The sequence below is a fragment of the Helicoverpa armigera genome, chromosome 11 (genome assembly GCF_030705265.1).
Source record: "Helicoverpa armigera isolate CAAS_96S chromosome 11, ASM3070526v1, whole genome shotgun sequence".
NCBI lineage: Eukaryota > Metazoa > Arthropoda > Insecta > Lepidoptera > Noctuidae > Helicoverpa > Helicoverpa armigera.
In genome coordinates, this window is record NC_087130.1 from 9,920,298 (window position 1) to 9,933,709 (window position 13,412).

Here is a 13,412-nt window from a genome sequence, read left to right on the forward strand (position 1 = left end):
TGTGAGTCACTTTCGAAAATAACGAATGTGTAACTTTGATCCACGAACATAATATATGATAACATGTCATGTCAGTCAGTTGGTAAATCTAGTCCATTTAGTTAATCTAGTTCATTTCTTTGTAAGAAGCATAGTGCATATTAAAAATCTAAAAGATAGTATAAATGAGACATTTACTTAACTAACTTAATCATAAGAAAAAAATAAAATAAACAGCCTTACAAAAATAAATGAAATCCCACCCAAAACAAAAATGTGAAAGACTGCCAAGTTCGATAATATGGGAATGCTTCGCCTATAAAAGAAGTGAGATCTGAATAAGTACCAAGTTCCATACACATACCTCAGTTAAAAATAGTTACTTTTTAATGATGATTACTTGGCAAGTTTTAATAGAAAATTAAATACTTGATTCATTGCGTTTAGTAGGTTTATAACAAGGTGTATGAAAACTTGCCAAGTAACATCATTAAAAAGTAACTATTTTTAACTGAGGTATGTGTATGAAACTTGGTACTTATTCAGATCTCACTTCTTTTATAGGCGAAGCATTCCCATATTATCGAACTTGGCAGTCTTTCACATTTTTGTTTTGGGTGGGATACCAATTAATATACTGGGGTACCCAAACGTACGTCGCTTATTTATTGTTATATGAATTTGTGTGTAACTCAGTAGTAAAATGTAAGCACGCAACATGCAGCAAGCATGGCTTCTGTCACGGCTCCGGCACTGCGGGGCTCCGGCGGTCCCATGCGAACTTATCCCTCGTCCCTCGGCTTGCTGGCCGGCTCTGCCGGCCAGCCTCAACCGCGGCGGCGAGCCTTAAAAACTACCTGCGCCTCAGCTCGCAGGCCGCCTCGCCCCTCCGCGCCTACGCGGTTTTGAATTGCACTCTAGGGGTAGGGCAGACAAGAGTACGTGGAGTCGGTTTTGCAGCGATTCGTTTTCGTCACTAACTTTGATTTTGGTAGTAATATTAATCTTTTAGTTGGATAGAATTTGGTGACCATTAATCCATTTTGGGAACCAAAAATAATATTTGTGCGATTTTTCTGATGTTATTTTATTTTTTTTGGATCATAAATTTATATACTTTAGTGCCCTTTTAATAAAGTCAATTTATTTTTTTTGGAGTTGTTTATTTTATTTGGTGCCTCAGCTTAGAGTCTTAAAAATATTTTTGGTGATCGCCTAAATTATACCCTTTTTTGTAACCGTTGGACGATTTTGATTTGATCACACCTATATTTAAATAGGTTGGTAGATCCAACGTCATATTTAAATTAAATAACGTAATACCTTTGTTCAATTTAAGTATTGTGAATCTAATATAAGGTACGTAGACCTCGGTCATGGAGTGAATGTATGAATATGCAATTTGTACAATTGTATAGCAGTTAGTAATAGTTTAATGAACTGAAACTCGATTGTTGTGACAAAGTATTTAATTACCGTAATTGGCACATGGTTTTAATTAATCAGATACGAATTAAATGCAAAACCTAATAATAGTAACTAGAACAATTAATTTACATTTAAGCGTACCTATTATTGAAATTATTTTTTTAAGTGCAATAGGTATACTTAAGTACCTACTCCTATGTAATAATATTGTCAACTTTTTGTCATCATCAGGGCACATAATTAATGTAGACTCTTGACACTTAGGTACTTCCTAAGTTTACTTCTATAACTTCCGATCAGGTGTATTATATAAATATTTCACATTTGTATTAGTCAGTTCCCATCCCAGACAATATTGGTTCCCATGCCTTTGTAAACCTGGCAAACTCTAGTGCCTCAAGCACGGTACAATGTTTAGGTATGGGTCATGACTTTCATGAAGTTAAAACATCTCTAACTAACCTATTCCGCAATTTCATGACTACCTCGACAGCATCTTATACAAAACCTGAGCTAAAAAAACCATAACTAATCTATAGGTACTACGTAATATTATACAGTTGAAGAGTTTATATTATGTTTGTTTGCTTGACCGCGCTAATCTCAGAACCTACTGGACCGATTTCAAAAATTACTTCAGTGTTACATAGCTCATTTATCGAGGAAGATTATATGCTGCTTTTTTTTCGGGTTTGCGCAGAGGTTTGCACAGGATGCGGGTGAAACCGCCGGCGGCAGAAGCTAGTCCTATATGTGGGCCTTAGATGTCTAATATAAATAAATAAATACCTATGCCAAAGTAACCATAACCAATACTCACATCAAGTGACGCCAAACAGTACCAGCAGAAGACATGCTTGCATCTCTTACACATCATCTGCGCACAGCCTTCGTCCTTCTCTATGGGCACGCGGCACATCGGGCAGAGCTTGATGAGCTCCGAGTCCGGGAGGAGCGGTGCGCCCGCGCCACCCATGGATGAAGACGCGGCCGCTGCCTCGCAGGATAAGCCGCCGTGCCACTGGAAGAGAGAAAATTCAAAATATAGCTGTTGAATGGATTTCGAAATGATTTGTATGAGATAAATATAAAGTTTGCGCTGTGTTATTCATCAGCGAGATTAATAACCAGACCTTACTTATGTCATACGTTTGTTCTTGGATGAAAATGTAACGCGAAAATGGCCCTTGGGAGGTTTTTGTCCAGGCGTGTGAAGTACGAGACGGATGAACACAAAGACGCACTACTAACTAGGTATATCAAGTTGAAACCTTTTATATTTTGTACAACTGAAACCGCAAAACGCAACACAAATACCACAACTACAGCAGATATGTTGAATCTCAAGTAATCCAAAAATAGTGTCAATATAAATATTCAGAAGCCGCTCAAAGGGCAAATCTTAGTTCAGAGTTCGGGCGACAAATCCCCGACTATTCGCGACATCAAAGGGGATAAGGCAAGCGAAAGCCCCGCTCAAATGAAAGGGGTAACATTTTGAATACAAAATTACTGCTCGTGGGAAACGATGATCTTTGTGGAATATATTTGTTTGAATGGAGGATAAGAAACGCAATTAATGTCCTATGTTGTGACTTATACATTGTAATAATTTTACAGTGCCATCTTTATCTCTCATGGATGTTTTTACTGGATATTGATTGGATGACTTTTGCCGTGTAGTGAGTCCTTTAAATGGCTTAGTTAGGCTGGCTACAACAAAAATAGCTTGTATCGTTTTCATTTCGTGGTTTGTTTGATTTGGTTTGTAACCCAGAGGCTTCAAAACGTCTACTGTTGGGAAGCTACACTATCCCCTGCTGGCCTAAGCTATATTTTATCCGTGTACGGCCAATAGTTCCTCCCTGATGCAACTGAAACCGCGAAAACGGCTAGTAACATTTCAATTCATAAAACAAAATGTCCATTATAAAAAAAGCTAGTAACCAAGCCAAGCTCTATTTAAAACCAGTACATTGAAGTAGGCAACTGTGACACGGTAGGTTAGCGTGCATTGTTCGTCATCTCGACCCAGTTGCTGAGAGCTAAGAGCTACGTGAAAGGGAACAGATGCAGGATACTAGGGAAAATGGCGACCTTTTTGTGCCGTGCAATGTGTAGCTAGGGTGATTACATTTACAGAGCTATGTTGCTACAAAAAAGTAGCTTATTGTATGGATAGAAATGGCTTTATGTCTACATGTTATACATCATGTTCAACTTTAGTCGGAAGGTTTTTTGTCCTTAAGGAATACATTGGTAGAATGCCTGTTTTTTGGACCCCTTTGCAAACCCGTTAGAAGTCATAGTAATCACATTAAAACAAAAGATTCTTATAAAAACAAAGGGTAATTTACGTACAGCGAAACGAACAAACATGGTGGTTTGTTTTATAATTAAACAAAATACTTCGTTATAGTTAAGTGGAAATCCGTGTAAGTAATTATATTTAACTTCTCAACCTAGTTTGCTTAGGCGCGTACAAAAACGTGCACATTTTGTTTTTAAATTAAAATTAAATCTTCTTTCTACTAACTGGGTTTGGGTCGGGGTCAGCTTATTGTCAAAATACAAGAGGATGTATTTCTATATTTTATGTTACATTGTATTATATATATTTACTGACATAACCCCCTTATCAAGAAGTTATTACCGTTGTTCTAAGAATCCGCATCTCCATTTCTGAGTTTGGATATCTGAATTACTCGAATGAAACCGAAGAAGAAAAAAAAGCAAGACATAACTAAGTCTACTCCTAAGTCATAGGATTTCTTATCGTATGGATTTAGCAAAAAAAACATGCATTTCGATTATTAATGTAACACATGTCTGTCGTGTATTTTAATTGAGACTGGATTTGAATTACTTTACCTTTTAATCATACAGCCGACGATGGGAGATATAGTTCAAAGATCGATGCATCAATGCAGACCGTCATTAAGGTAGTACATATAACCATTGGTACAATAAACCTTAATTATTAATTAATGAAAATTCTTTATTTACGATGCACCTAAATAAAGCAAAGCCAAAAGTCGAGATTAGTCGCGGTACCCAAGCGGTGCCGCAGCGTCGACGCAGCGTAAAATGAACAAAAGGATTAGGCGGGAAAGCGAAACGGGGGCCATTTTGTTTTGACAATGGGCTGCACGTTGAAAAGACTTTCCACTACATTACGGAGAGTATGACTTTCGTGTTATGGCGTTGTTGAACCTTAGATTAAAAGGTGGACCCTTTTCGATATGAAACGAGAAGGAAAATTAATGAATTACCGCGAAATTATCCTTTAAGAACTACAGATTGAGTAAAAAATTGTGATACCATAGATATTAGAAGGATTTAAGAAGTAATTCCATAGATATTACATTAAATTCGAAGCCAGCAGTCATTTGCGCATGCCAAACAATGGCTGTGAGGTGATTTTTGTTACTTCTGGGACAGTACATCCTTTGGGTCATATTTTCGCAAAAAGCACAATTAAACCCTTACCTCCTGGTTGCACTGCGAACAGAAGTCATGCCGGCAGGTGGGGCAGTGGGCAGGACTGGCGGCACGCACGTGCACCACCGTGTCGCAGCCCACGCGTGGGCAGAACGCGCGCCCCGAATCCATCGCCACCTCTGGAAAGATAATTTTGATTAGTTAGAGTCTATAAATACCTAATGGTGAAGGGTTTGCTTCAAAACATCTGAAGCTGACACATAAAATCGGATTCAACTACTCCACTAATTAACCGACGTCTCAAAAAGGATGAGGTTCTCAACTTAGATATCATTATAACATGATTCTTTATTAAATGCATTTTTAAGGTTGCAGTCTATAATTGGATGCGTAAAAGACAGAGCAGGCTTTACGGCACTCGGATTATGTCTTAGAGACCCCATAGGGCATAGACCTGCTATTACAACGCTTTTTGTGAGTAATTTTCATAATGTTGATTGATTCTTGGGAGCTAAGAGAAAAATATTTAATCAGGAAAACATTAAGGCGGTTCTAGAAAAAGTGCCTGGAGTCTGCCTCAGCAACATAGATGATGGTTTTTCCTAGAACTCATTTAAATGTATCCCGACGACGCTATGGAAAAATAAGAACGTCAGAAAAATTACCTTTCCCTTTGATTTTAAGCGTAATGTATTTATTATTGCTTCGCAGAATTCGATCGTTATCAAAGACATTATGAATAGGTAGCAATATAGTATTCAGACCTTGTTCTTATTGGCTTTGTGTGTTTTGACAGTTACCTGACAAATTGTCCCGTTTCATATCATGTCTCCTTATCATGAATCTGATCAGGATATGGTAAATTTACAACGTGTTTAATCAGGAAATTCTGTAAGGCCACAATGTCATTGCTTTCCTTGCTTACTTCCTACTTACTTTTATTTCTTTTAATTTCCTTATAATGAGTATTCGCGGAGTTTCTTGCTTGCTTCTCGGAATCGTGCAATTTGTAGTTGACCTTTTCATGAAAGCTTGTTAAGACCTATTTGAAATTGTAAAAGGGTCGACCTGCAGTAATTTCTAACCACTTCTTACAAATTGAGTTTTTATAATGTTGGTTACACGGGTTCGCTCAATCGATTTATGTTTCCTAATGTAAAGATACATTGATAATATTCTCCTACAATCTGATATGTGTGAAAGTAATGCATCTACCTCCAAAAAGAATAACACAACAGTAGATTTTCACTCAATTACCTCTAATTTCACAGAAAAAGTTGTACATGATAATGACTACAAAAACCATGGCAGCAAGATTGACGAAGATAAAGAACCACAAGACGAAGCATTAAACAACATAGCTACGGTGCATAGTGAGAGCGCATGGTTCAATAATGTGCAGCCGAGGCGAGTAATCGCTGTGAAACAGACCGGGGCAAAATGCACGTCGGACGCAGACGAGTAGGCATGCATCACTGATGATCAGCTCGAGCTGTGTACAATCAGAGCATGATGGAAACACCAAGCTTATTGTTAGGAACATTCAAGTACTACTGCATATTGTATATTGTATTGTATACCAATTCATATATAAAACATCGTTGAAAGATTCCTTTAACCTGTAGACAGACATGTGTTGTTGGGGAGTTTGTTGCGGCACTTCTTCCCAGCAAAAACACAGGAAGTGGTAAAGTGTGGGCGTGCTTTGACGTTTAAAAAATGCTGTTTCATAGCCAAACTCGAATAAATGACTTTGAATTTGAACTTATCAGTTCTGTGCCTGACGTAGGGACGTATGAATATGGCTTGCTGATGAAATAATTATAAGTGAACGTCGGAGTGGATTGCCGTCAATATTTAATTGCCCATATTTTAATACAGGATACAGATCAATATTATTTGGTTCAGACATTGAGAACATTTCTCACGAAATGTTATGACTACGATTTAAATGTTTACAACATAAAAGGAAGATCAGAAGGGCGACAATTGAATTGTTTGAAAAGATGATGACATAGGAATACTGAGATTTCGTTCATATCGTGTTCATGATATGTGATGGACAGGATAAGTACTTCTTGCAACTGTAGACAAAATGATAATGTTGAATAAACTGACCATGATTAAGGCGGAATTTCAGATGTTTCTCCATAACTGCAGGCTCCACGAGGTCTGAAATCTCCTCCAAGTTGAGAGCTGCACCAACCCTGCATCGTGCATCGGGACAGGAGACCTCGTATGCACCATTGCACACTTCGAACTCAACGTACGCTTTCATACACTGTAACAATGGAAATTATAATTTAATTAGGCTTGTTTTTTATTCTTTTTTAATTTAAAGGCTATTGGCCTGATAAAGCCGCTTAATTAGCATTGAATACTACTCATTTTTACTTTGGTGCATTTTATTTGACCTCAAGATACATATATTTCGAAATGTCAGATTTCAATTAAATTATCTGGACAAACTGTTACGTCTAAGATCAGATAAAAGAGTACAGAAGAAAATTGGATTTAGGGTAAGAGGATGATGACTATGATGATACTTCATTTGAAAATTAACAAATGCCGGAGTCTCGAACCACTCTTTTGTGATGTGCATAAGATAGAGTTACTGATTTGGAATATATTTTTGACAATTTCAAATATGTATTAAGTAATATACCTACTATGAATAATGTAGAACGATACACGAACGAGCAACACTTATGAATTTAGATTTTTTCGTATCAAATATATTAAACCACTGATATAGAAAGTAATGAGATCGCAGCTTCCCAGAAAAAGATTATTCTTGTATTACGATATATCCTATGAATAAGATTTTTTTTCTAATACGAAAAGTCTACGTTATCGGTAAGCTAGTCTTATTTCTTTCGATCTGTACTTAAACGGCCTTGTACTTCGAAACATGACGAATCTGTGATTAGTTCAGTACAAATGTACGACCTTGGTTACTTTAGTTCATTGGCTTGGAAGGTCAGAATAAGAATTTATTAAAATCTAACTATCTCCCGTCTTCTCACCTTGGTAACAAAAGAACTACTTTCCGCACACGGATGAAAAGGAATTCAACATCTCAAGAGATCCCACGACTCAGTAAATTCATTAATAGATTTACTACCTGATATTATACCTGTAGTAAATAATAAGCTTTTATTAGCACGAAGAGAATATCTATACATTTATGAGTCTATATCCCTTTTACACAGATCTAGTAACAACTAGATACACCTGCATCTCCTTTCCCCTTTCTAAAGTACACCCACAACCGTGACAGTGGTTTATACGTATTGTTTATAACAAAGGATCGTTTTCTATAAAACTATTGTGTTAGGTTTCTCTTCATATTGTGTTGTAGTTGTTCAGGTACTTTAGATAAGTATCTTACCACGGTTGTTGGGAGTTAGAATACTAAGTAGGCATCTTGAAATAGCATCACGCTTTGAATTCCCTGAAGAGGTCATCATACTTAGGTAATAGAGTTGTTATATCTTTACTAGCGACCCACCTCGGCTTCGCACGGGACCAGATTATTCTTATACACCTCCATAATATTGAAAGAACTTGTGGAATAATTACTTCAGCAGGTTATCATGACAGGCAGAGTGATAATAAACAGACAGATATTTGTCAGCAATAAATAAATTCCCTGGAGACAAGAAACGGTCCTACTACATACGGAGTAATCTAGAACCAAAACTTGAGTAAATCGTGCCTATATTTTTTTAAAGCAGTCCTAAAACGCGCGGATAAATCTAGAACTCGGATAAAACACAACCATTCTAGATGTTGCATATATTTACTTAGCCACTAATACTGCAATATATTGTCAAACAAACAATTGCAATAAAAGTGTTTGTCAAGACATTCACGATGAGTATCGATCGAAGGCTGTCGCGTGTGCAAGAACACTTAAAGACGACTGCTATTACTCATAATGTAGTATTTCAGTGGAATACTGAAACGCATTATCCTATATTTGGACTGTCCCAAGACCACATTCAGCCAGATTTGACAACATAAAAATAAATAATTGCTATGTGAAAGAAAATAACTTCATTCGTTACACAATCACGCTAAATCGGCTGAACTGATTGAAGTTCTGCCAGACGCGGATGAGACCGCGGATGGAAGCTAGGCTTGACATCGCACGAACAGACTTGCATTATATCCTGACCAAGGATGCAAAGGCCACAATGTAAAGATAACCATCTCTAAGGGAATATCGGCATCGGTACTCTTAAAACTATCCTACATAGCTAAAACATCTCCAAGCCACAAGTTAAACAGGCAGAGCTGTCACGAAAATAAAATACAAGACAGCAAACTAAGAATAGTAAAGTGAAATTTTAAAGTAACGCTCACATAGTGGGCGTGGTGTGGGAGGCAGCCATTTAAATGCACTTCATTCATAATCTTAGCCTGACGTCAGCAATGGAGGACGATGAAATACGTCATTACAAGATAATCACAACTTAATGATATCGATTAAGTACAGTTAGATACAGTAAATAATGTGATTAGACGCGATATATAGCGTGATTTAGTTAAACGTGATGGACTCATTGTTCGTTTTGCAAAACAGAATGATAATACACGTGTAAGTGTAAATCTAGGAAGATTTATGAGTCTTCTTTCTAATTTAGTACTGTAAACGGTAACAATACTTCATTACATCAAAGTTGATGAAGAAGACGATTAATTTTCTAAGTGTGTATTGTAGACTGCACCATAACGCTCTGGGAACTGATTAGAGAATATTTGAGATGTCCTTTTAAAAAGGGATGGGAAAAAATAGATAGGAAGATACACCATGTTAAGCAGAGCATCCTCCTAACAATAAGCTACATCCTACAAATGATGATAGGAATGACATTGATTGAAACTTAAGGAAGAACATAGGTTAAATAATTATCCGGATATAAAATGGATATCCCCAGAATCAAAACCGCAAAAAATTAACTGATGATAGCACTATGTAATAAAAAGTTAAACTAGCAAATAAAACCCATAACGATTTAGTAGAACTTCGCCAGAAAGAAGATTACTATAAAATGACTTTGAAAGATTACCTTATTTCTAATAAATACATCGTTATCAAGCTACCTATTATGTATGTATTGTGTTTTTGTTCAATTTTATGTCAGGGTTCCAGTGATAATTTATTTTATTAGATTCATCTTTATTATGCAGCTAATGGATAGCTGTCAAGGCCTCATTCAATATCGGTTTTACATAAACCCATAGTTTTTCTTCTAGAAGGTTTTACGCGAAATTGCGTGCAGATCTTTGAATATTATTAGTGTGAAATCAGAAAATATATGATATAGTAATCATGACTGTGAATAATCTTTGTAATTGAATTTTAAAACGTAAACGAATCATTTTTGCATAATACCAATAATAAAAAAGCACCTCAAAAATAGCTCTGATATTTAGGACCGGGGTAACAAAAAGCTTGTCCCCTGAAATTCACGGCATACGGAATCCTTAAACTTTTAAAGCAAGTTACCCCTTACAATGATCACGGGTAGCGTTGGATAGCCTCTTCGAAACATTAAATTCTAGAGAATTTAATAAAATAAATCACATTATGAATCCTGAAAACCCAACCGTACTTTTGTATGACCCTTCATACGTCAAAGTGGCGTGCAATTAATTTTTTATAATGGTTGTTTGCCCGATAGGGAGTTGCGTGCATGCTTATCATTAAACGCATTACATGCTATTCTGGCAAATTACCCGGTAATACTCTGTTATGATAATGATAGAGAATCATGAGTATGCGGAAAAAGGGGTCCAAAAGAAAAAACTTAAAAAAAAAATCCATACACCTAAAATCCACTTTATCTATAAATATTGTATTGAGCTAACACGTAAAGTTATCAAGACCGAAGTTGATATTGGTACGAAATGAAAGCAATTGTCACTGATAAAGGAATGATATGAACTTGATTTGCAAGATTAATAAAATATCCTGATCCTTAATACATAACAGACACAAAAATAAAAGAAAAATACAACTTTAGCAAATAGCATTAGCCTTTTTAAAGCATTTTTTCTTAAATTTATTGTCTTGGAAACGCGAAAGACACGCAATAAAAGGTCCTTTTGAATCCTTTCTGGCTTCTGAAGTACCAGGCTGTTATATCGCGTAGGAGGTGCGTCGTGACTTACTTGCCGCGCGTATACATAGGTATACCAAGCTCTACATAAGGCTAAATAAAATACATGACGTAATTTTCAATGCTGTGTGCGGCACGCCGACCGGTTGTGCAAGTGTGCAGTGGCTTGCAGAAACCAGTGTGCGTTTATGCGCTCCTAGTACCAGCAAATGCGTGAAGCAGGGGCGATAGTGGACAAAAATGTATTGTGATTTCATACTTGTTATCATTTTAGCACTATTAGTCATCATGCAAATGAGCTAAAAATAAAGATAAAGATTTGTAACACTTTCGTACATAGCCAATCAACAATCAGTTACTGTTTTGGCACTGTAGTGATTACAAAGTTTTGTATAGGTAATTCTGACGAGCAGCGATGCTGGATTGCAGCGTTCAGGACATTGGTATTGTCTGTTTCTCAATGGAGAAGGCAGAAGAGGAAACATGAATTTAAAATATCATTATTTGCCAAATTCAAATTGATGGTGAAAGGTGTTCACTCTAGATCAAGATTCTAGATCATTTTTTGAAAATTATTATTCCACAATATTCCTTGCATTTGCGTAAAGAGTTAGCAACAATCAATTCGCTAAGCGGTATTATGAAACTATGATTACAGGTATGCTAATAGCTATTTGCTGTTTGACGTCAATTCATGTCAATTGTAATGAGATGATTGTATCCAGATTAAGTTCTGAATAAGCGTTAGTTTTATGCAAACGAAGCAAGATTGTTAGGGTTATTTTTAGATTCCGTATCTGAGTAGACGACAATAAGGCATAAAAGGCAGATATTATATCAATTTCATCTACTGTAGTTTATGATCAACAGTTATTATATCAGTGTAAGTACTATTACTGCTGCCAAAGATTTTGATGAGCTGGTTCATATTTTTAAATGTTGTGGTGTTGGTTAGTGGTAGGTACGCCAAAAATTCAGTCTTTTAGAAATGGGAGGTTTTGACGAATTTAACCAAAATGGAGAGGAAATTGAAAGAAGTGGGCCTAGGAAGATTCGACGCATTTTCCGAAACTTTAATAAGAACACTAAAAATACTTTTGTTTTATTAGAATAGTTCACATGACCTAAAAGGTTACTAGAGAAAGTAGATCTTGGAACATTCTGAGAATCTGCTATGATTGTTAATATTCTCTACCGTTACAATTCGTGTGAACTAACTCCTTTGAGAGAAATGAATGAGTATTAACGCCTGAAGGAAAATATCGCCTTCAACTTAGATAAACATTAGCTCCTAGGGATAATCGGATTTAACTATTTATTTGCCACGGTTTTCCCCGCATTATGTAGAACCTTTACTATTTAACCTATACCGTTCCGAGATAGCATCATCAGGATTCGTAAATTATCTTCGTACCGACTTCAAGTCTACCATTACTTAGATAACATAAAATGAACATCATAGGCTTTCTGCAAACTTACCAGTCTTTAAAGAAATAGAAGTTTGATCGATATCAAATAACAGCAACTTGGATACACGATACAAACTGACAAATCAAATCAAATGTTACGGCAGGTTATTGCGAAATCCTAACAATTCGCAATAGTTCCGTTCAAGGTTAAAGAATGGTGATGTGACCATGAATCGAATGCCTTTAACATTTTATCGAATAAATACTCGAAAAGAAAACATTTTGTTTGTGCGGAGGACGTTTTCAAAGGCTGGTTTACTAGGTCCTGAACGCGGTATCACCCGTGTTGCGAGGGAAGGGAACTGATTGTTGTAACACACTTTGCACCTATAGATTTTTAAGGACCTATTGTAGTTGATAAAATCGTGAGAAATTTATGGATGCAGGGCTGGAACAGGAATATTAAGTACTTAGGTTTGATTTGGAAGTTCTATCTTTATGCAAAAGTTATAGCTGACTAGAATGCTGATTACTATGCAATATAGCTACTTTTAAATTTTCAATGGATGTAAAAAAAATAGAATTTAAACACAAAATATATTTTCCAAACTTACCTAAAAATGGCATTTTAGTACAGAACTTTGAGTAAACAAGTCTGCTGTAACAACTTTATTCAAAACTGCAAATTATGGTAAACTGTTGAATATGTTCATTTGCAATTCACATAGCTAAAGCAAGTTTCGTAGTTCGCGTCATTTAATTTGCATTTGCATTAAAATTGTCCTTTCCAAGTTAAATGTTTTAACTAGCGTGCGACTATGAGTTATTGTATGGAATAATTGTTGAAGTAACTGACAGTGATTTTAAAATCCACTAGTGATTTGAATAAAATTAATCGATATATCGATAGCTCTCGTTGGAAGTACTTCCATTCGTCTTAGATGCCCCATAGAAATAAATGAAAAGAAACTCTTTTAGCTTTAGCAGAGCACTATTGACTGTTTATCTTTTGAGGTAGTAGACATTG

The 13,412-nt window shown here is 36.1% G+C and overlaps 1 protein-coding gene across 5 annotated transcripts in view; it reads right to left on the reverse strand.

Moving 5' to 3' along the window:
• The window catches only part of LOC110375521 (probable E3 ubiquitin-protein ligase RNF144A), an 85,544-nt gene that overhangs the window by 6,406 nt on the left and 65,726 nt on the right, over nt 1–13,412 (reverse strand). For all 5 annotated transcript variants that reach the window (XM_064037069.1, XM_064037068.1, XM_064037070.1 and 2 more), the window contains 3 exons: nt 6,967–7,129; nt 4,897–5,027; nt 2,228–2,428 (listed from right to left, as the gene is read on the reverse strand). In XM_064037069.1, coding sequence (XP_063893139.1) covers nt 2,228–2,428; nt 4,897–5,027; nt 6,967–7,129 — 495 coding nt within the window. The remainder of the gene's footprint in view (nt 1–2,227; nt 2,429–4,896; nt 5,028–6,966; nt 7,130–13,412) is intronic.